Consider the following 20,512-nt stretch of genomic DNA (forward strand, 5'->3'; position numbering starts at 1 on the left):
AGAAATGTTATGCCTTATTTACAGCACTAAGCTAAAATCTGACAAGGAAGTCTGGATCCCATAGGGCTTTTCCTACTCTCCAGTTCAGTTTATTAATTTAAGCCCAACAGTCCCTAGCTCCACGTCCCTCCTTCGCAGCCTTCTTTCCTTCCCTGGCGCCGGATGCGGCCGTTGAGCACCTGCCGAGCGGATCTGGAAGGCGACCCAGGCCCTGGGCAAACTGAGCGAGCTTGGGAGCAAAACCCTCCCAGCAACTCATGACGTCATCTCGCCCGGCGCTCGGATAGGCGGTACCAACTCCACGCCGGTCGGGGTGCTCTTAGAGTCCATTGTAACCCAGGTTGGAGCCTGAGGGGACCTCTCGTGGACATCCACAGAAATGCACCCCAGAGGAACATAAAAGAAAATCAACACACTTAAGTACTCGAAAGAAAGTCCCACAAACCCATACAGGCTCCTCCCCGCTCCTTCCTCGAAGATCCGCCTCCATCCTGTACCTCGGCTGTTGATTTCTCTCCCCTTTGTTGAGTCGGCCATCTGCCCGCCGGGCCTGGCGTTACCCAGAAAGCCCAGCGCTGGGAGGGGGTTTGTAGCTGCTCCGTCATCGTGCGGCCTGACGGTAGCCCGCGCTCGTGTGCAGGCCCGGCTCGGTTCCTGGTCCCGGGCGCGAGGGTTCACGCGAGGCCCCGGCCTCGGCCCCGGCCCCTGATCTAGGCCGCGACCCCGGGCGCCATGAAGCAGGAGGGCTCGGCGCGGCGCCGCGGCGCAGACAAGACGAAGCCGCCGCCCGGCGGAGGGGAACAAGAACCACCACCGCCCCCGGCCCCCCAGGATGTGGAGATGAAAGAGGAGGCGGCAGCGGGTGGCGGATCCACGGGGGAGGCAGACGGCAAGACGGCGGCGGCAGCGGCTGAGCACTCCCAGCGAGAGCTGGACACTGTCACCTTGGAGGGTAGGGTAGCCTGGGCCGGGGACGTGCCACGATCACGGGTGACAGCTTCTCCTTGGGACCCCAGCGCAGCCTCCTCCCTGCCTCCCCCCGCAGTTCCTTGGGGTCGCCCCTAGATGCCTGCCCCCGCTACCTGACACTCCCAACTCCGGCCCGGGAACTACTCCCCTCACATCCCCCCGCTCCCCGATCTGGGGTTGTATCTAGATCTAGGTCTTAGTGGGCCTGGGGACTCAGTCTTCTAAGCCCTCCCCTCTGATCTCCATTTGCATCTCACACCACTGATTCTAGCACCCCCAATATATATGATTGATCCCTTTAGAAACCAGTGTTTGTATTTATGTTTGTGAGGAGGGCCGGGATGGCACAGACTACTGGCCCCTGCGTTTTAAGAGTGTACAAAAGGTTTCTGTGGTCCTAACTGCCTTTAAGCAAACTCCCCTAAAAGAACCATTTCGACCCAGTATCTTGTTTCATAATTTACCTAATTGAAGTGCCCAAACGATCCCATTGCTCTTTTCCTCTTCCTTCAGTTCCTACTCCTACTGTATATAGAGAGTTTAAACACACACTTAAAACTTTTTAGGTGTCATCTTTGAGTTCAATATTTACCTTTGGCTTTTCCCACTTAGAGCATCCTGTCTACAATTGAAGTGGGTAAAGTGAGAGCTTCCTACTGTGATCCTGGTTCTGTTTTCCTAGTTCTGGATCAAGTGGAACCAGACTATTTATTGGGTTTTTTGGTGGTTGTTTTTTGCATTTTGAGGCAGAATCTTACTCTTTTGCCCTGGGTAGAGTGCAGTGGGGTCCTCGTAGCTCACTGCAACCTCAAACTCCTGGGTTCAAGTGATCCTCCTGCCTTAGCCTCCCCAGTCGTCAGGACTACAGGTGTATGCCAAGATGTCCGGCTAATTTTTTCTATTTTTAGTAGAGACAGGGTCTCAGTCTTCCTCAGGCTGGACTTGAACTTCCTGAGCTCAAGCAATTCTCCCGTCTCAGCCTCCCAGAGTGCTAGGATTACAGGTGTGAGCCACTGCACCTGGCCTTACTGGGTTTTCTTTTTACTTAACTGCATGAGAAACTAGCTCAAAAACATCGAGATAAGCAAAGTTATGCTCCTAGATGGTGCTTTTGATAATGTGATAGTATTGACTGCATCAGTTCATACTCTAAAGTTGAGCAACAGGATCAGTATCTAACAGAGATCGTTTTACCTCTAGCGATAACCTTTTACCAATAGTGATAGCCAGTGGCAAAGGTGCCACTTAACGTTACCTACTGGGTATGTTTATTACGAACACTTTAATTTCTTATTATAAAGTAATTCACGTTCATTGTAGCAATTTTGTAAAGTATGAGAAGTCAGAAGTAGCAGGGAAAAAAATCATGGCTTATTTTTGTCCTATGAATATTTAAGCTGCTCTCGTGTAATTGATGCAGTTTGTATCAGAGTGTGCCAAAATACAGATGATTTTGAATTTTGTGTGTTTTCATTTAACATATCCATAAACATAATCAGCATTCAATTTATTTCAGAAACATTTATTGAATACTTAATATAGTGGTTAAGAATACAGGCTCTGGAATTGGTTTTCTCATCTGTATGAATGAGAGTGATAGTACCTACTTTATTGGGTTGTTGTAAACATTAAAATGCTTAGAACTGTGTGTAGCACATGGTGAACACATAGTAAACCTTCCATAAATATCAGCTGCTGTTATTATTATATCACTAATGTGGCCCAGACACCCTGTGCTAAGTGCTGAATAAACAAAAGTGACTAAGAAACAACCAATTGATAGCATTCCCTTGTTGCTAGACATCTAAACTGTTTCTGGTTTCTTCTTGTTACAAGTAGCTTTGCAACTTTGTGCCCAAGTTATTATTTGTTTAGTATAGATTCCCAGAATCTATATGCCTGGATCAAAAAAGGTGAACATTCTTAAGGTTTTTGATAGATATTGTCCAGAAAAACTATGCTGATTTACATTATACCAAAAGAAATGTACTTTTCACTGTATTCTGTAATTTTTAAAATATTGCTAATTTGGTAGTTTAAAAATGTTTCCGCTTGCCATTATTCAAGTACTACTGAAATATACAGTTTGTCTATTAGCTATTTTTTTATTGTTATAAAAGATAAAAATAAACACCCGGCTAATTTTTTCTATTTTTAGTTGTCTGGCTAATTTTTTCTATTTTTAGTAGAGACGAGAGTCTCACTCTTGCTCAGGCTGGTCTCGAACTCCTGAGCTCAAGCGATCCTCCTGCCTCAGCCTCCCAGATTACAGGCATGAGCCACCATGCCCAGCCTATTAGCTGTTTATCTTTCCTCTTCTATGTATGTCTGTTCATGTCCATTTTTATTTTGAAATTACGGCAATATAGTTTCTCTTAACCATTTATACAAGTTCTTTGTAGAATGAAAATGTGAATCTTTGATCACATTTGTTGCAAATATTTTTCTTTTGTTTATCCAATTATCCAGAAGTCAAGTTCATCAATCTTTTGTGTGTGTATGTGATTTCTCCCATTGTTTACATTTAGAAAGTCTTTTCCTATTTCGAGATCTGATAAATCTCCACCTATTTCTTTTGTTTTTTATTTATTCTTTTCTTCCTCTGTCAGCCTCTACCCCATCGCCCACCCCAGCTATATTTTTCCTTGCCTCTTGATTATGTTTGTAAAAATCAATGTGTGGAATTTGTAAATATTGCTTAACCCCATTAGGGCAAAAGAGATGACCGGCCACATATTGTCCCTTTGTAAGAGGCTCCACAGATCTACTTGCCTAAGGTGGTGGGGCACTAGGGCGAGTGGGAAGTAACATCATTTTTCTCCCCTCTGGTCCTCTGCAGACATCAAGGAGCATGTGAAACAGCTGGAGAAGGCCGTTTCGGGCAAGGAGCCGAGATTCGTGCTGCGGGCCCTGCGGATGCTGCCTTCCACATCACGCCGCCTCAACCACTATGTTCTGTACAAAGCGGTGCATGGCTTCTTCACCTCAAACAATGCCACTCGAGACTTCTTGCTCCCCTTCCTGGAAGAGGTGAATGGGTTGGGCCAACTTAAAGGGTGCATGCTTGGTTTCAGACCCCCGGGATAGAATTATTCCCCATCCTGAAGACCTGTCTCACTACCGTAGCACAAAAAGTGAAGCCAAAGCAGCCCATTTTAATACTCATTTGCCCAGTGACAAATGAGTATTTGTCAGGTGTGGTGATTTAATCTCTCTACTTAGATTGTGGGCTCTTTGATTGTGGGTTCCTTACATCACCCTTTATGTCTCCACTAGATTCTGCAAAGGAGTCTGTTACACTCCTGTAACGCTTTGTTGGATGATCGTATTGCCAGCCTCCTTGACTTCTTTGGGAAAGACTGTGTCTTTATGTTTGTATCCCCAGCACCTAGGAAAATATTGGCACATAGTAGACACTCAATAAATATATGTTGAAATACACAGTGGGTGCTCAATAAATTCTTGGTTTGATTGACCTGACTGAGCTTGTCCATGGTAACTTCTGTCCTCTCCTAGCCCATGGACACAGAAGCCGATTTACAGTTCCGGCCCCGCACAGGAAAAGCTGCATCGGCACCCCTCCTGCCTGAGGTGGAAGCCTATCTCCAACTCCTCATGGTCATCTTTCTGATGAACAGCAAGCGCTACAAAGAGGTATCCAGGATGCAGTGCGAGCGATTAATGAGCCCCAAGCGGTGCAAGGGGTTTGCAGGGGAGATTGTCCCTGGTGAGGAAGTGGAGATAATCACTGGGTTCCTAAGAGCCGTCCCCCAGACTCTTCCCCCATGGGGGTATGCACTTGACGTCACATCTGGGAAGGCCCCTCCCCTCCTGCTTTGGGCGCTGTGGGAACGGGCTGGCAGTGCTCACTCTGTACCTGCCTGTGCTATGATACTACTGTTGTAGATTCTCTTGGGGGAAGTAGGGGATTTGAAGACAAAGACCTGGGTTCCAATCCTAGCTATACCCTAGGCAAATTAATTTCTCCCATATCCTCCTACGTAAAATGAGGATGATAATGCCTACCTTATAAAATTGTTGTTAGCATTACCTTTTTTTTTTGAGTCTCTTTATCGCCCAGGCTACAGTGCCATGGCTTCATCATAGCTCACGGCAACCTCAAACTCCCAGGCTCAAGTGATCCTCCTGCCTCAGCCTCCTGAGTAGCTGGGACTACAGGTCCATGCCACCACACCTGGCTAATTTTTTCTATTTTTTAGTAGAGATGGGGTCTCACTCTTGCCCAGGCTGGTCACGTAACTCCTTGCTTCAAGTGATCCTCCCAGCTCAGCCTCCCAAAGTGCTAGGATTATAGGCAGGAGCCATTGCACCCAGCAGCCTGGCTCTTTCACTTAGCATAACATTTTTAAGGTGTATCCGTGTTGTAGCATGTATCAGTACTTCATTTCTTTTCATAGCTGAATGATGATCCATCATGGATATAACCACATTTTCTTTATCCATTTATCAGCTGGTGAACACTTGGGTTGTTTTTACTTTTTGGTGATTATAAATAATGCTCCTGTGAACGTTTGTGTACTAGGTTTTTTTAGTTTTGTTTTTCCTTTTTTTTTTTTAGATTTTTTGTCATATACAAGCTTTTATGTGAATATACGTTTCCAGTTCTCTTGGAGATAAACCTAGGAGGGGAACTGCTGGCATATGATAACTCCATGCCTAACCTTGTGAGAAACTGCCATTGATGGCCTTTGGCTTCCTCCCCAGGCACAGAAGATCTCTGACGACCTGATGCAGAAGATCAGTACTCAGAACCGCCGGGCCCTGGACCTCGTGGCTGCAAAGTGTTACTATTATCACGCCCGGGTCTATGAGTTCCTGGACAAGCTGGATGTGGTGCGCAGGTACAGGGGGCCCAGGGGCTCACTGGCGGCCCTTGGGGTCAGAGACTTGATGAGTCACCACCACGGAGCAGTGAACCTGCAGAGGGCGGTGAGCTGGCAGATGTGAGGTGCCCTGCAGGAAATAGGGGTCATGGCTAACATGCCCTGAGCCGTGCGAGGGGTTCAGGAGAGAGACTGATTCTAGATGACAAATGGCTAACTGTTGGGCGATTAGGAACTGTCCCCCAGACTCTTCCCTTCACCCCACATCAGGGGAGGACTGAGTAGTGGGTTAGGGGTGGAAGGACAGGCTGGAAAACACTTTACTTCTTTCTTCAGAACCTGCAGTAGCTCCTCCTTTCTTTCAAGGAAAAGCCAAAGTCCTCACGATGGCTTTTAAGACCCGACACACTCTGCCCTGTCACAGCCTCCCTGGCTTCACCTCCTGTTTCCCCCAGCTGGCTCCTCTCGGCCCCCTGGCCTCCTGCTCTTCCTTGGTGTGCCAGGCATACTCTTCCTCAGAGCCTTGGCTCTGGCTCTCCCTCTGCTGAGAGCACTGTCTCGCTGCCTCCCCCAGCCTTCGCCGGACTGTTACCTCCTTAGCAAGTCCCGCAGTGACCCAGCTGTTGAGATGCACAGCCCCGTCTCTCTCACCTCCTGCGTTCCTCATCACACTTACCCTGACCCCTTCACGGCCCCTGCCACCTTCTGTCATGCCATGTGGTATACTTCCTCATGACCGTTGCCTGTCTTCTCCACTGAGTTTCCTGAGCACAGGGTTTTGTCCTTTTTGTGCACCTAGAATAGTGCTTCCCACGGTGGGCAGTCAGTAGTTGACTATTCAGTAAATAACTAGAAAAGCAATTTGTATCACTTTTTTGAAGCCAAGCTTGAGAGCGAATGAAGACTCAAAGGCAGTTCAAAGAGTTGTAATTTGAAGCCTCTGACATCCTTTTTCTTTCCTCCTTGCAGCTTCTTGCACGCTCGGCTCCGGACAGCCACCCTGCGGCATGACGCAGACGGGCAGGCCACCCTGCTGAACCTCCTGCTGCGGAATTACCTGCACTACAGCTTGTACGACCAGGCCGAGAAGCTGGTGTCCAAGTCCGTGTTCCCTGAGCAGGCCAACAACAACGAGTGGGCAAGGTACCTCTACTACACAGGTGAGCAGAGGGCCCAGCCCACAGTCAGAAGGTGGCTCGGCCTCACTTGGTGCAGATTTTTTAGGGGTGATGCATGAGAGGCCCATTTGGCACTCTGGTTTGCTATGGGTGATGCCACCCTCTTGACCCACTCTCCTTTCCTCCACACCCAGGGCGCATCAAAGCCATCCAGCTGGAGTACTCAGAGGCCCGGAGAACAATGACCAATGCCCTTCGCAAGGCCCCTCAGCACACAGCTGTCGGCTTCAAACAGACGGTGAGCCACGGTTACCACCGTTCCATCGCCTCTTACTAGCTGGTACTATCTCTTACCCCTGTACAAGGGGCCCAGGAAGGCATCCTTTGTCTTCCTTATCCAAAAGGTTGCTTCAGGTGTCTGTCTGTGGGCATCATTTTCCAGACCACATGAAGCAGGCATTACCTGCACCTCTGGCAGGGGTGTTCAGTGTGTTCCTGATTCCCTGTACTCCTGACAGGTATTCCAGGTGTGGGCCTGGATCGTGTTGATAAACCGCAGGCTCTTACCGGTCCCTCACATTTCCATTTAGGAGCAGTGCTGTCTGGGGCCAGGGAACCCAGAATATCTCCATACAGGTGACTGGCTCGAGTGTAGATAAACCTTGGCCACCTAGGAACTGTCAGGCACCAAGTATTTTGAGTGTTGATGTTGGTGTTAGACGCCATGAGGGACAGGAAAGAAGGATCAGAAATGGTATTTCTGGCCAGGTGCAGTGGCTCATGCCTATAATCCTAGCACTTTGGGAGGTCTAGGTGGGAGGATTGCTTGAGGCCAGGTGTTCGAGACCAGCCTGAGCAAAAGTAAGACCCCTGTCTCTACAAAAAGTAGAAAAATTAGTCAGCCATGGTGGTGCGTGCCTGTAGTCCCGGCTACTCAGGAGGCTGGGGCAGGAGGATCAGTTGATCCCAGGAGTTTGAGGTTACAGTGAGCTGTGATGATTAGAGATAATATTTTGAAGAAATAGATAAAGAATTCTCTTTGTTGATTCAGAAAGCTTGAGGGCCTATGTAAAATCACAGAGCCCAGCCAGAATTTGGACCCAATCTTCCCAACTCCAAAGCTCTGCTCCTGCCTTAATACGACATCCACCTCCATGGTGCCCTTGACAGGGAATGGGAGAAACATGTGTAATGATTAGGTAAGTGCAGTGGAAAATTCATTTTGTTTCTTTTTTTTTTTTTCCACACACACATACACACACAGTCTCCCTTCTCACTCACGGCCTCACTCTCACCCTCCAGGCCTCCACACTCACAAAGTCACCACCACACTCAGGTCTCTCTCACACACCTCATTTTGTTTGTGTTCAGAAGTTCAGAGAAAGACAGGTTTGTTTTTCTTTTTTTGTTTTTTTTTTTTTTTTTGAGACAGAGTCTTGCTCTGTTGCCTGGGCTAGAGTGCCGTGGCGTCAGCCTAGCTCACAGCAACCTCAAACTCCTGGGCTCAAGCGATCCTCCTGCCTCAGCCTCCCAAGTAGCTGGGACTACAGGCATGTGCCACCATGCCTGGCTAATTTTTCTATATATATATTTTTAGCTGCCCATATAATTTCTTTCTATTTTTTTAGTAGAAACAGGGTCTCACTCTTGCTCAGGCTGGTCTCGAACTCCTGACCTTGATTGATCCTCCTGCCTTGGCCCCCCAGAGTGCTAGGATTACAGGCGTGAGCCACTGCGCCCAGCCTTAAAGGCAGAGCTTTGATTCCTTGCCTAGCACAGATTTTCAGGGGATTTCCTCTCTCTGGGCCTAAACACGGTGCTGCCTTTGCATCTCCCAGTACGTCTCACTGAGTTGACGCCCCATTTCGTTTTCTTCTTCCACCGGTGGGGCTCCCCGCCCGCTGTGTTCCTGTGTCGCTGTCCAGGTGCACAAGCTTCTTATCGTGGTGGAGCTGTTGCTGGGGGAGATCCCCGACCGGCTGCAGTTCCGTCAGCCCTCCCTCAAGCGCTCGCTCATGCCCTACTTCCTCCTCACCCAAGGTAAGGCTGTCCGTACCTGCAAGCCTGCCAGACCCCTTCCACTGGGGCCTCTGGGACCTGTGCCCGTTTGCATTATCTAATCCACTCCTGTCTCCCTGCAGCTGTCAGGACAGGAAACCTAGCCAAGTTCAACCAGGTCCTGGATCAGTTTGGGGAGAAGTTTCAAGCAGATGGGACCTACACCCTGATTATCCGACTGCGACACAATGTCATTAAGACAGGTGTGGATCAGGGTCTCGGGGGCCGCTGGAGGACCAGGAGCCAGGCTGGGACCACCAGCCTTGCAGGTGAAAGTGGGCAGGCGAAGGATCTGTGCCCAACCTGTCCGCCTCATTGCGCCTTCCTCTCCCAGGTGTACGCATGATCAGCCTCTCCTACTCCCGAATCTCCCTGGCCGACATCGCCCAGAAACTACAGCTGGATAGCCCCGAAGATGCAGAGTTCATCGTTGCCAAGGTGGGGCTGGTTCGGGAACCACAGTGGCCAGGTTGTCACCGTCCTGCCAATTTCAGGCAGTGGCAGTGGGAGGAGATTGGCCACGGAGGGAAATAGGTAAAGCAGTGGCGTAGTCCTTTAGGGAGTGCCGGTCGTTTGCCATGAAGCCAGTAAGTAGCCAGAGAGAGAATGAGAGTGCGTGTGAGTGTCTGAGTGTGAGGACAGAGGAATAGGATGGGACGTGATGTTCTCAGACTCAGAAGATGGTTTTTTGGTGACCCTCCCTGCCTTTGGGGCTTTGCAGGCCATCCGGGATGGCGTCATTGAGGCCAGCATCAACCACGAGAAGGGCTACGTCCAGTCCAAGGAGATGATCGACATCTATTCCACCCGAGAGCCCCAGCTGGCCTTCCACCAGCGCATCTCCTTCTGCCTGGACATCCACAACATGTCCGTCAAGGTGAGACGCCCCTGGCCGCGGCATCCAGCTGGGCAGCAGCGTGCCCGGGCCCCACGCCATGGCCGCCTCAGAGAAGGCCGGCCGGCTTCGTGGCCCAGTTCCCAGCCATCGCTGTAGAGTCACGGAGCGGCGGGGCACGGGCTACCGAGAGGAAGGGCCTTGGCAAGGGTCCACAGCCAGTTGCTTGGGTGGGCACTCTTAGTGCTTTTAAGGGATGTGGTCACCAGGTAGGACCAGACAGGGATTCAGAGTTTGAAGTTCTAGATCTGTCTCCAAATTTGAGCCATTTAACTTCTCTGAGCCTCTATTTCTCCGTCTGTGGAGCTGACGGTGAGGGATTCCCTGTCCTGCCTGCTTCGCAGGGTTGGTAAGATTAAATGAAATCGTTGTATTGGGGCACTTAACAAAGTCTAATTTGTGTAAAATGGGCTGATATCTGGCTCCACAAAAGGTTAGTAAGCCGTTGTCCTCTGTCGGGCACTGAGTTTGATGCTGTTACTCTTTGGTTGCCGTGTTTTTTTCCAGTCTCTTGGTCCCAGGAAACCAGGGATATCCCAGCCTTGCTTAAAATCCGGCAAAGCCGTACTCAGCATGACGCACAAGGCCATTTGGTCCCTTATGTCTGATCTCACCTCCCCTCCCCTACTGCCCCCCCAACTCCCTCAACCAGCCCCACCAACCCCAGGCCAGGCCTCTCACGTGTGGCATCCTCCGCCTGGAAGGCCTCTTCCCATTCCCGCAGGCAGTGGGTTCCTCCTCTTCCTCCTCCCTGCCCACTGGAGAGGGTTGCTCATTTATTCCTCCAAATTCTAATTCTCCTCTTAGCGTGTACCACAGGGTATTGTAACAGGTCCTTTCTGTGCCGAGCTCCCCACTAGTCTAGACTGGAGAGTGGCCCGTCTTGTTCCCTGTCGGTGTGTGGCAGTCGGGGAAGCACGGGCTGCTCCACTTCCTGCCCTCCTTCACCTGCTCCTCTCTCTGCGATGTTCCAGGCCATGCGGTTCCCTCCGAAATCCTACAACAAGGACCTGGAGTCCGCAGAGGTAAGCCTGCTTCCCGGGCAGGGCCGAAAGGTCAGACTTGCACACAGACAGGGCAGGGGGGCGTGTTTGCTAGGGCTGGGAGCTGCTCCGGAGCTTTGGCCTCACAGCACCTCTCTCCGCAGGAGCGGCGTGAGCGAGAGCAGCAAGACTTGGAGTTTGCCAAAGAGATGGCGGAAGATGACGACGACAGCTTCCCTTGAGCTAGGGGGCTGGGGAGGGGTGGGGTGAGTGGGGACCGGCTCTCTTTCCCCCTTGGGGGTCCCCTGCTCGAGGAACTGGCCCCCTTTTCCCACACACACAGCTCACAGACTGCAGGGGGCGAGGGGTGCTGGGAGCCGGCCACCCCAACCTCACCCAGGGCCCCTTCCCAGCCAGTGACTTAGCACACGGCGGACAGGAGGGCGGGCAGGTGGCCCCCCCAGGGCAGGGTCCTGGCTGGTGGTGTGGGCAGCAGGAGGGTGGTAGTAGCCTTGTGCTGCTCTCTAGGGAGGAGAGCACTGGAATTGGGACATGTTGGGTTGTATGTTTTTTGAAGCTTCAATTACAATTTTTAAACAATAAAAAGTTCTCCAAAGCTCTTTGGGCATCAGTTACTATACTTGGTGCTCATGGCAGCAATATGGACAGGGCGATGTTTTTGTCTTGGTCTTGGCGTTCTCGCCCAGGTGTAACTGAGGGCGAACGGGTCTGCAGAGTGGCAGGGAGCCCAGGCAGAGTGAAGAGAGCCCGGGCTGGGGCGGAAGCGCCCGGTTTTACTGTTCTGTGTGTGTGGCTCTCAGATACCGGCAGGCCACTAACCTCTCAGGCTCCTTTCCCACATCTGTCAATAAAGGATTATGCTCAGTGACTTCTGGCTCTTAAAACTAAGAATCTAGACTTCTAGAGGCTCAAAGAAAGAGGCTGACCGTCAGGGAGGTGCGTAGAGAAGAGCACGGGAGGTTGACGGCAGGGTTGGCCCGGTTGGCCCTGTGCTGTGGGGGCTGGGCTCCTCGCTGAGCGGAGCTGGTGGGGTCAGGCCGGAGGGGCTCCCTGTGGCCCCCACCCATCAACTGCAGCCGCGCACAGTGGGAAACACGCCTGCCCTGGACTACAAGCCTTCCTCCCCGCCACGCACCACAGTGCTCCCCGCATTGGGTCATTGAATTATTCATGCGTTCTCTGCTAGCACCTGGGACGTTGCTGTACATGTCCTCTTTGTTCCTGCCAAGCTCTCTCATCTGAAGAATACCTGCCGGTTTCTGCCTCTCCTTAGCTGCCTGCCCTCCCCACCTGAACCCGACACATCCTCCAGGCTTCCTGGTGCACAATGACTGATTTAGGCCCTGGTTTTAGGGCCACTCGCCTGATGAGCAAACGCTTCCCTTAGGAGATGGTTGCTGTGAATGCCTTGCCTTCCCGCCAGTCGGAAGCTCCTCCAGTGTCCTCCCTGGCCTTGCGTGGTGTCTGGCACACTGTGGGTTCCATGAAGTCTTGTTAGGAAAGGTCACCGTGCAGTCACCAGCTGCAGATTGTCATCTCCCGGTCCAGGCACACCTTGTTTCATTGTGCTTCACAGATACTATGGTGTTTTACACATTGAAGGTCTGTGGCAACCCTACGTCAAGGAAGTCTACTGGCACCATTTTTCCAACAGCATGTGCTCACTTAGTGTCTCCGTGTCACATTTTGGTACTTCTTGCAATATTTCTTTTGTTGTTGTTTTGGTTTTGGTTTATTGTTGTTGAGACAGGGTCTCACTTTTTTGCCCAGGCTAGAGTGCAGTGGTATCATAGCTCACAGCAACCTCAAACTCGGGCTCGGGCAATCCTCCTTCCAAGTAGCTGGGACTACAGGCACAGGCCACCATGCCCAGCTAATTTTTCTATTTTTTGTAGAGACAAGGTCTCACTCTTGCTTAGGCTGGTCTCACACTCCTGCCTCAGCCTCCCAAAGTGCTAGGATTACAGGCGTGACCTACCACACCAGCCTGTCTTGCAATATTTCAAATTTTTTCATTATTATATATTTTGGTGATCTGTGATCTTTAATGTTACTATAGTTTTGAGAGCCACGAACCATACCCATGTGAGACAGCAAACTTAGTAAATCTGTGTATGTTCTGACTACTCCACCAGCCATCTGTTCCTTGCCTAGTGTCCCTGCTCCCTGAGACACAATATTGAAATTAGGCCAGTTGATACCCTTGTAGTGGCCTCTTTTTTTTTTTTTTTTTGAGACGGAGTCTCGCTCTTTTGCCCGGGCTAGAGTGCTGTGGCGTCAGCCTAGCTCACAGCAACCTCAAACTCCTGGGATCAAGGAATCCTTCTGCCTCAGCCTCCGAGTAGCAGAGACTACAGGCATGCGCCACCATGCTTGGCTAATTTTTTCTATATTTTTAGTTGTCCAGCTAATTTCTTTCTATTTTTAGTAGAAACGGGGTCTCGCTCATGCTCAGGCTGGTCTCGAACTCCTGACCTCGAGCAATCCTCCACCGTGGGCCTTCCAGAGTGCTAGGATTACAGACGTGAGCCACTGCACCGGCCTAGTAGCCTCTTAAGTGTTCAGGTGAAAGAAAGAGTTACACATCTCTCACTTTAAATCAAAAGCTAGAAATAATTAAGCTTAGTGAGGAGAGCATGTCAAAAGCCAAGATAGATTCATTTTTAAAAAGGGAAATGGGAAAAGAAAAAAATATATGTGGGCCAAAAGATAGGCCTCTTGTGCCAAACACTTAGCCAAATAATGAATGCAAAGGAAAAGTTCTTGAAGGAAATTAAAAGTGCTAACACAGTGACCACATGAATGAAAAGGCTGGGTGCGGTGGGTCACGCCTGTAATCCTAGCACTCTGGAAGGCTGAGGCAGGAGGATCGCTTGAGCTCAGGATGTTCGAGACCAGCAACAGTGAGACACTACCCCCCCATCCCCATCTCTACTAAAAATAGTAAAAATTAGCCAGGGTGGTGGCACATGCCTGTAGTCTCAGCTACTCAGGAGTCTGAGGCAGGAGAATTGTTTGAGCCCAGGAGTTTGAGGTTGCTGTGAGCTAGGCTGACGCCACGGCACTCTAGCCCGGGCAACAGAGCGAGACTGTGACTCAAAAAAAGAAAATTTTTTTTTGAAAAATAGAATGATGTAAAAAAAAAAAATGATAAAGCAAAACAGCCTTATTGCTAATATGGAGAAACTTTCAGTGGTCTGGATAGAAGATCCAACTGGCCACAACATTCCCTTAAGCCAAAGCCTAATCCAGAGCAAGGCCCTAACTCTCTTCAATTCTGTGAAGGCTGAGAGAGGTGAGAACGCTGCAGAAGAAAAGTTTGAAGCTAGCAGAGGTTGCTTCATGAGGTTTAAAGAAGCAAACCATCTCCATAACATACAAGTGCGAGGGGAAGCAGCAAGTGCTGATGGAGAAGCTGCAAGTTGTCCAGATCTAGCAAGGTAATTGATGAAGGTGACTGCACTAAACTAGAGATTTTCAGTGTAGTCAAAACAGCACACCTGGGTTCAAAGCATCACAGGACTGTCTTGTTAGTGGCTAATGCAGCTGGTAATTTAAATTGAAGCCAACGTTCATTTACCATCCCAAAAATCCTAGGGCCCTTAAGAATTATGCTAAATCTACTCTCCCTGTGCTCTATAAACGGAACAATAAGGCACACCTGTTTACAGCACAGTTTACTAAGTATTTTAAGCCCGCTGTTGAGATATACTGCACAGAAAAAAAGATTCCTTTCAAAATATGACTGCTCATTGACAATGCTCCTGGTCATCCAAGAGCTCTGATGGAGAGGCACAAGGAGAATAGTGTTGTTTTCATGCCTGCTAAGACAACATCCATTCTGCAGCCCGTGGATCAAGGAGGAATTTCGACTTTCAAGCCTTTTTATTTAAGAAATACATTTCCTAAGGCTATTGCTGCCATAGATAGTGATTCCTCTGATGGATCTGGGCAAAGTAAATTGAAAATTTTGGGGAAAAGATTCACTTTTCTAGATAGCTTTAAGGATTCACTTTTCTAGATAGTCATGGCCAGGTGTGGTAGCTCGCACCTGTAATCGAAACACTTTGAGAGGCCCAGGTGGAGGATTGCTTAAGGCCAGGAGTTTGAGACCAGCCTGAACAAGAGTGAGAGCCCGTCTCTACTAAAAAATAGAAAAAGAAAATTAGCTGGGCAACTAAAAATAGAAGAAAGTAGCTATGCATCGTGGCACACGCCTGTAGTCCCAGCTACTCGGCAGGCTGAGGCAGGAGGATCGCTTGAGCCCAGGAGTTTGAGGTTGCTGTGAGCTAGGCTGACGCCACGGCACTCTAGCCCAAGGCAACAAAATGAGACTCTGTCTCAAAAAAAGAAAAGAAAAGAAAAGAAATACCTGGGAGAGCCTTTGGAAGGTGGAAGGATGGATAGCACAGGTCTCTGCAGCCGGGCCCTCGGCAGATCGTCATGCTCTCTGAGCTGCCCGTCCCCCTCAGCCCTGTGTGTCAGGGCTGGTGCAACAAGCCCTTGCTCTCTATTTGGTCTTTACTCTTCCCTGGGTGTGGCTGATGTCTGGGCTGAGCCACTTTTCGAGATTTCAGCCATCTGGACAGGGAGCTCGTGTATGGGAACAACGGGCTTGGGACGCTGACAAAACCACAAATCCTGCCTGGCTCTGCCACCGACAAGCTCTGTGATCTTGGACAAGTCTCTTCACCTCTCTGCGGCCTTTCCTCATCTGTAACACACCCGCTGGTTAATAGGAAGAAATGACAAGACTGTAACAAAGGTGCCTGACGTATAAGAGGTACCCAATAACTGCCAGCCAGCATGTTTAAGAACGCGAATCTCCTGCCCTCCGCGGTTCTGTTAAAGCCACCCTCTGCTCCCGAGCAGCCGGGCACAGAGCTGGGCCCCCACGGTGCAAGGTGGTGGATTTGCCCAGCTGAGGTGGAGTGGGGACTGTGTGCTTGGGCCAGTGTCTCCACAGGATGGGGGGACCAGATGGCAGGATGTGTACAGAGCAGCAGGTGACATCCCTGCCAGCTGTGGCCACCAGGGGGCACCTCAGCCCCGGAGATGGCCCGCCGCGCAGTCAGGTCTCTGGTTCTTGGCGCACACTGTGGGGTACATTAGGACAGAAGGTGATAGCCCTGGGCGCGGCCATTCAGACTGCCCCGGCCTGTGGAAAGCTCTCAGGACTGAGGCCTGGTTGTACTCTGACTCTGTCAACCATGACCTTGGGGAAGGCCCTTCCCTCTCTGGCCCAGTTCACAGGGCTGGAACCTGGCACCCATGGCATGGTTCTAGGATGCGAAGATGAGGTCAGTTCCCCCTTCCTCACTCCCAGCCCGAGTCTGCTTCCGGACTGCACACACTCTGGCTGGCAGCCTCTTCCCTGGGCAGTGAATGGCCAGAGAAGCCACGTGTTCCAGTCCCCTAATTCCAAAGCCCTGGGGATCTGCTATTGGGGTAGTGCTGGAGGAGGTGGAAGGGCAAGGTCAGGTGAGCTGAGAGCCTCGAAAGTCTTGCTTCATTCAGGACAGACATCCGGCTTCCTCTGGTCTCTCCCGGGACTCCGGGGGCTTAAAGGAATGAGTCATGGGGGGGTAGAGGGGAGTTTCCAGCTAATCAGCTCGGGCAGGACAGCCTGGAACCTGGCATGGTATCTATCCAAGTGTGGCATGGAGACAGGAGACAAGACCCCAGTGTCCCTGTCTCAGGCCAGGGGTCCCCAGGATGTGACCCAGGAAGGCAGCCTCCAGGGAGCTTGGGAGTTAGGAATGGGGACAACTAGCTTCTTCCCTTCTGTCTTAGAATTTGGGGGCTTGGGATGCAGGTGGCTTGAGACTCCCAGAGGAGGGGGCAAAGGAGGCTGCCCCAGGACATCCGCCGGAGAAGGGAGGCCCATCTGGAGGCCGCCTCTCCCCACCAGCCTGACCAGCCTCCCAGCTTCTCTTGGAGGCTCAGCCTTTGCTATTGTTCTGTTCAAACACCCCGGGGCAATTCAGGCCTGGGCGGGGCAGGAGGGGAGGAAGGGAGTTTGAGGGGGGACAAGACGTCAAAGAAGGATCAGAGATTCCACAATTTCACAAAACTTTCGCAAACAGCTTTTTGTTCCAACCCCCCTGCATTGTCCTGGACACTAAATTTGCATAAATCCTGGGAAGTTATTACTAAGCCTTAGTTGCAGCCCCAGGTAATTTCCTCCCAGACCGCCATGGGGTTATGTATAAAGGCCCTCCAGAGCAGGGCCCGACAGAGCTTGGCGCCTGCCGCCCAGACCCACCCAGACCCATGGCTGGCCCCATGAAGCTGATGGGTGAGTCTCTTGGCCCAGGACCAGAGTGCTGCCTGCCCCGGACGCAGGAGGGAGGCCGGAGTGGCAGAGGGGCTGGGGATATCCATTCTGGGAATGGGGACTAGGGACACCCAGGTGGGAGTAGGCAGCATGCCTTCTGAGCCCTGTCTGTCCCCAGCCCTGCAGCTGCTGCTCTGGCACAGCGCACTCTGGCCGGTGCAAGAAGCCAGCCCCCTGGACCCTGCCAGCTCCCTGCCCCAGAGCTTCCTGCTCAAGTGCTTAGAGCAAGTGAGAAAGATCCAGAGTGACGGTGCAGCCCTGCAGGAGAAGCTGGTGAGTGGGAGAAGTGGCGACAGCTGAGCGGGGACAGGAAGGGGGGAAGGGAGTGAACCCGTGTGGAAGACGCCCTCAGGAAGGGTCATGGGAGAGGGAGGCACACGGGGCACATGGGAGAAAATTAGGAGAGGTGGCAACGTGGAAGGCTGGGAAGGAACCTGGGGAACAGAACCTCCAGGGAGGACATCGAGGGACATGGGCTAGGGGTGGTGAGTGGGGCTGCACAGCGTGGCAGGACGGGCACAGAGGGGGAAGGTCAGGAAGCCGGTGGGGAAGACCCGGGGAGGAGGAGCAGCAGCCTGGCCAGGCGGTTCTCACCCAGCACCCTTCTGTCCCCAGTGTGCCACCTACAAGCTGTGCCACCCTGAGGAGCTAGTGCTGCTGGGGCACTCTCTGGGCATCCCCCGGACTCCCCTGAGTGGCTGCCCCAGCCAGGCCCTGCAGCTGGTGAGTGTCAGGAGGGGAGGAGGGTGATGGGGCAAGGAAGACAGGAGTGTCCCCGGCAGCAGCCCTAACTGCCCTGCTCTGTGTCCCCAGACGGGCTGCTTGAGCCAACTGCACAGCGGCCTCTTCCTCTACCAGGGCCTCCTGCAGGCCCTGGCGGGGGTCTCCCCGGAGCTGGCCCCCACCGTGGACATGCTGCAATTGGACGTCGCCAACTTTGCCACCACCGTCTGGCAGCAGGTGAGACTCGCTGGGGGAGGAGGGCAGTAGGGCCAGATGGAGCTGGTTCCCAAGGTTGTGCTGGCAGGCCCAGCACAGCAGGCTGGGGATCCTGGAAGTCTTTAGGGTTGGGGCCAGGAGCATTCTTGGGGGCCTGTATGTGGCCCATCCCAGGACCCTCCTCCTGCTGGTCTTCCTCCAGTCCCCTAGCTAGAGCAGGAGACAGAGCACGGGACCTTGACCGACCTGGGTTCAAGTCCTGGCTCCACTATCCGAGTGATCTCCCACAGTCGGTGTCAGCATTTCCTCATGTGACCCAACCAACACCCACTCAGCGGGCCTGACCACTGCTCTCATCTTTGCCCACAGATGGAAGACCTGGGGGTGGCCCCTGCCCTGCAGCCCACCCAGGGCACCATGCCCACCTTCACCTCTGCCTTCCAGCGCCGAGCGGGAGGTGTCCTGGTCACCTCCCATCTGCAGAGCTTCCTGAAGCTGGCGTACCGCGTGCTGCGCTACCTCGCCCAGCCCTGAGCAAGCCCTTTCCCTCCGGAGTATTTATCTCTATTTAATATTTATGCCTATTTAAGCTTGTATTTAAAGGCAGGGAAGAGAAGAATGAAGCCCCAGACTTCTGGGTCCTTCCCTGCGTCTCCGAGTTTCATTCTCCTGCCTGTGGTAGTGAGAAAAAGCTCCGTCCTCCTGTCCCCTGGACTGGGAGGTGGATAGGTAAATACCAAGTATTTATTCCTGTGACTGCTCCCTGCCCTGGCTCTGCGGGGCCCTGGGAAGAGCCGCAGTGAGCCCTCCCCCGAGGGTACCCACCGTGGGGCCCTTGGGAGCATCAGAAGGTCTCCCACACGGGAGACAAGACATCCCTGTTTAATATTTAAACAGCAGTGTTCCCCAACTGGGTCTTCCTACCCTCACTCTGGCCTCGGCCATCTGTGCCAGGCCTTGCGTCCCTTGGGCGTCAAGTCCCTGGACTAACAAGGGCGGCAGAGCTGGGGGGGCTGACCCTGGGGTCCCATGAATTTGCTGGGGAATCTAGTTTTTCTTAAGATTTGGGGGACATGTTTTGACTCCCAGCACGAGGCACTCAGGCATCAGTGACGTTTCTCCCATTTCTCTGGGTGGTTTTTCTCGGTGCCCTTGGGACACCTGCCCTGTCCCCACCGGGGCAGGACCCTGACTCTCTTTAGGGCTGGGCAGGTGGCTGGGACTGGGGACGTGGGAGGGAACATGTCAGGTGTGTGTGAGAGGAAGCGCAACCGTGTACCTTCCACCTCTGCCCCCACTTTCTCATTGTAACCAAGCTTCACAATAATAAAGTGTGTGTCCAGCAAACGTCCTTCCTCCTTCTTGAGTCCAGCTGGTGCCTGGCCAGGGGCTGGGGGGCGGGTAGGGCTGAATGGTGAGAGAGGCCAGAAGGAAGGGGAGAGGAGGTGTGGGGAGGAAAAGGGGGGTTCACGAGCTCATGCGACATTCATTCCTCTACTGTGTTTATCTGAGCACCTACTATGTGCAGACGCTGGGGGAAGTGCTAGGGACATAGTGAACAAGGCAGACACAGCCTCGAGGGGGAGACAGAAGGCACAGGGACCAAGGGTGCGGGAGAGGAGAGAGACAGGGTGGGGGTGCACATAACAGGCCAGACGCTGCCAGGCAGGGCTGACCCGAGGGGGTTCAGACATCTGCACAGGACTTGTCACTTTGCCATCTTCCCTAAACTTGTGCCCATCCACAAAGTCACCCACAAACAACAGAGGAAGCCAAGTTCAGGGTGACCACTGGGGTCAGAACTTCTCATCAGGCTCAGCCTCTGCCCTCACCCCGGCTGGCCACTTCCCCACGGTCGCAGCCCTGTGGGCTGAGAGGGGTGAAGGGGCCGGGAGGGTGGCGGGCTGTGGTGAGCAGAAGGGCTGGTGTCTACACCACAGGTGCATGGCGCCCCTGCAGCCACAGACTGCCATGTGGTTCCGGGTGCCCCCACCAGCCCCCAGGCCACCGGCCACCCAAACCCATCCTGAGCTCCTCGGCCACCTCCCTCCTCCCCTCCCCACGTGGCTCCTTAGAAAGCAGGGTCAGTGGCACCTGCTGCACGGCTCAGGGTCCTCCACTTTGGGGCTCGGCACTGGGCACAGCAAACAAGGAAGGGTTACAGGGCATTCCTGCCCTTTGCCCCTCCGTTCCTCTTTCTGGAGGGGACAGATCAAAATCTGAGCCAGTCAGGCTCTGGGTGCGGTCAGGCCGGGTTGAGCAGCAGAGGAGCAGGACACTCTGCCCTGGCAGCGGCGGGCCCTCAGCCAGAACCTCCCTCTCCAGGGCACAGCCGGCTTTGGCGGAGG

At 52.5% G+C, this 20,512-nt stretch overlaps 2 protein-coding genes across 2 annotated transcripts; both read left to right on the top strand.

The window, feature by feature from the left end:
- The first annotated feature begins 392 nt into the window (after positions 1-392).
- On the top strand, positions 393-11,487 carry PSMD3 (proteasome 26S subunit, non-ATPase 3). Its single transcript, XM_045526404.1, has 12 exons — positions 393-952; positions 3,809-3,999; positions 4,486-4,623; positions 5,695-5,831; positions 6,783-6,973; positions 7,126-7,229; positions 8,857-8,971; positions 9,073-9,192; positions 9,324-9,427; positions 9,711-9,866; positions 10,859-10,909; positions 11,032-11,487. Exons 1-12 carry the CDS (start codon positions 733-735, stop codon positions 11,107-11,109), a joined length of 1,605 nt encoding a protein of 534 aa, XP_045382360.1. The 5' UTR covers positions 393-732; the 3' UTR covers positions 11,110-11,487.
- Positions 11,488-16,965: 5,478 nt separating this feature from the next.
- CSF3 (colony stimulating factor 3) lies at positions 16,966-19,474 on the top strand. Its single transcript, XM_045526405.1, has 5 exons — positions 16,966-17,186; positions 17,344-17,498; positions 17,841-17,948; positions 18,039-18,185; positions 18,534-19,474. Exons 1-5 carry the CDS (start codon positions 17,093-17,095, stop codon positions 18,696-18,698), a joined length of 669 nt encoding a protein of 222 aa, XP_045382361.1. The 5' UTR covers positions 16,966-17,092; the 3' UTR covers positions 18,699-19,474.
- The last annotated feature ends 1,038 nt before the right edge of the window (positions 19,475-20,512 follow it).

Source organism: Lemur catta, chromosome 15 (genome assembly GCF_020740605.2).
Source record: "Lemur catta isolate mLemCat1 chromosome 15, mLemCat1.pri, whole genome shotgun sequence".
Taxonomy (NCBI): domain Eukaryota; kingdom Metazoa; phylum Chordata; class Mammalia; order Primates; family Lemuridae; genus Lemur; species Lemur catta.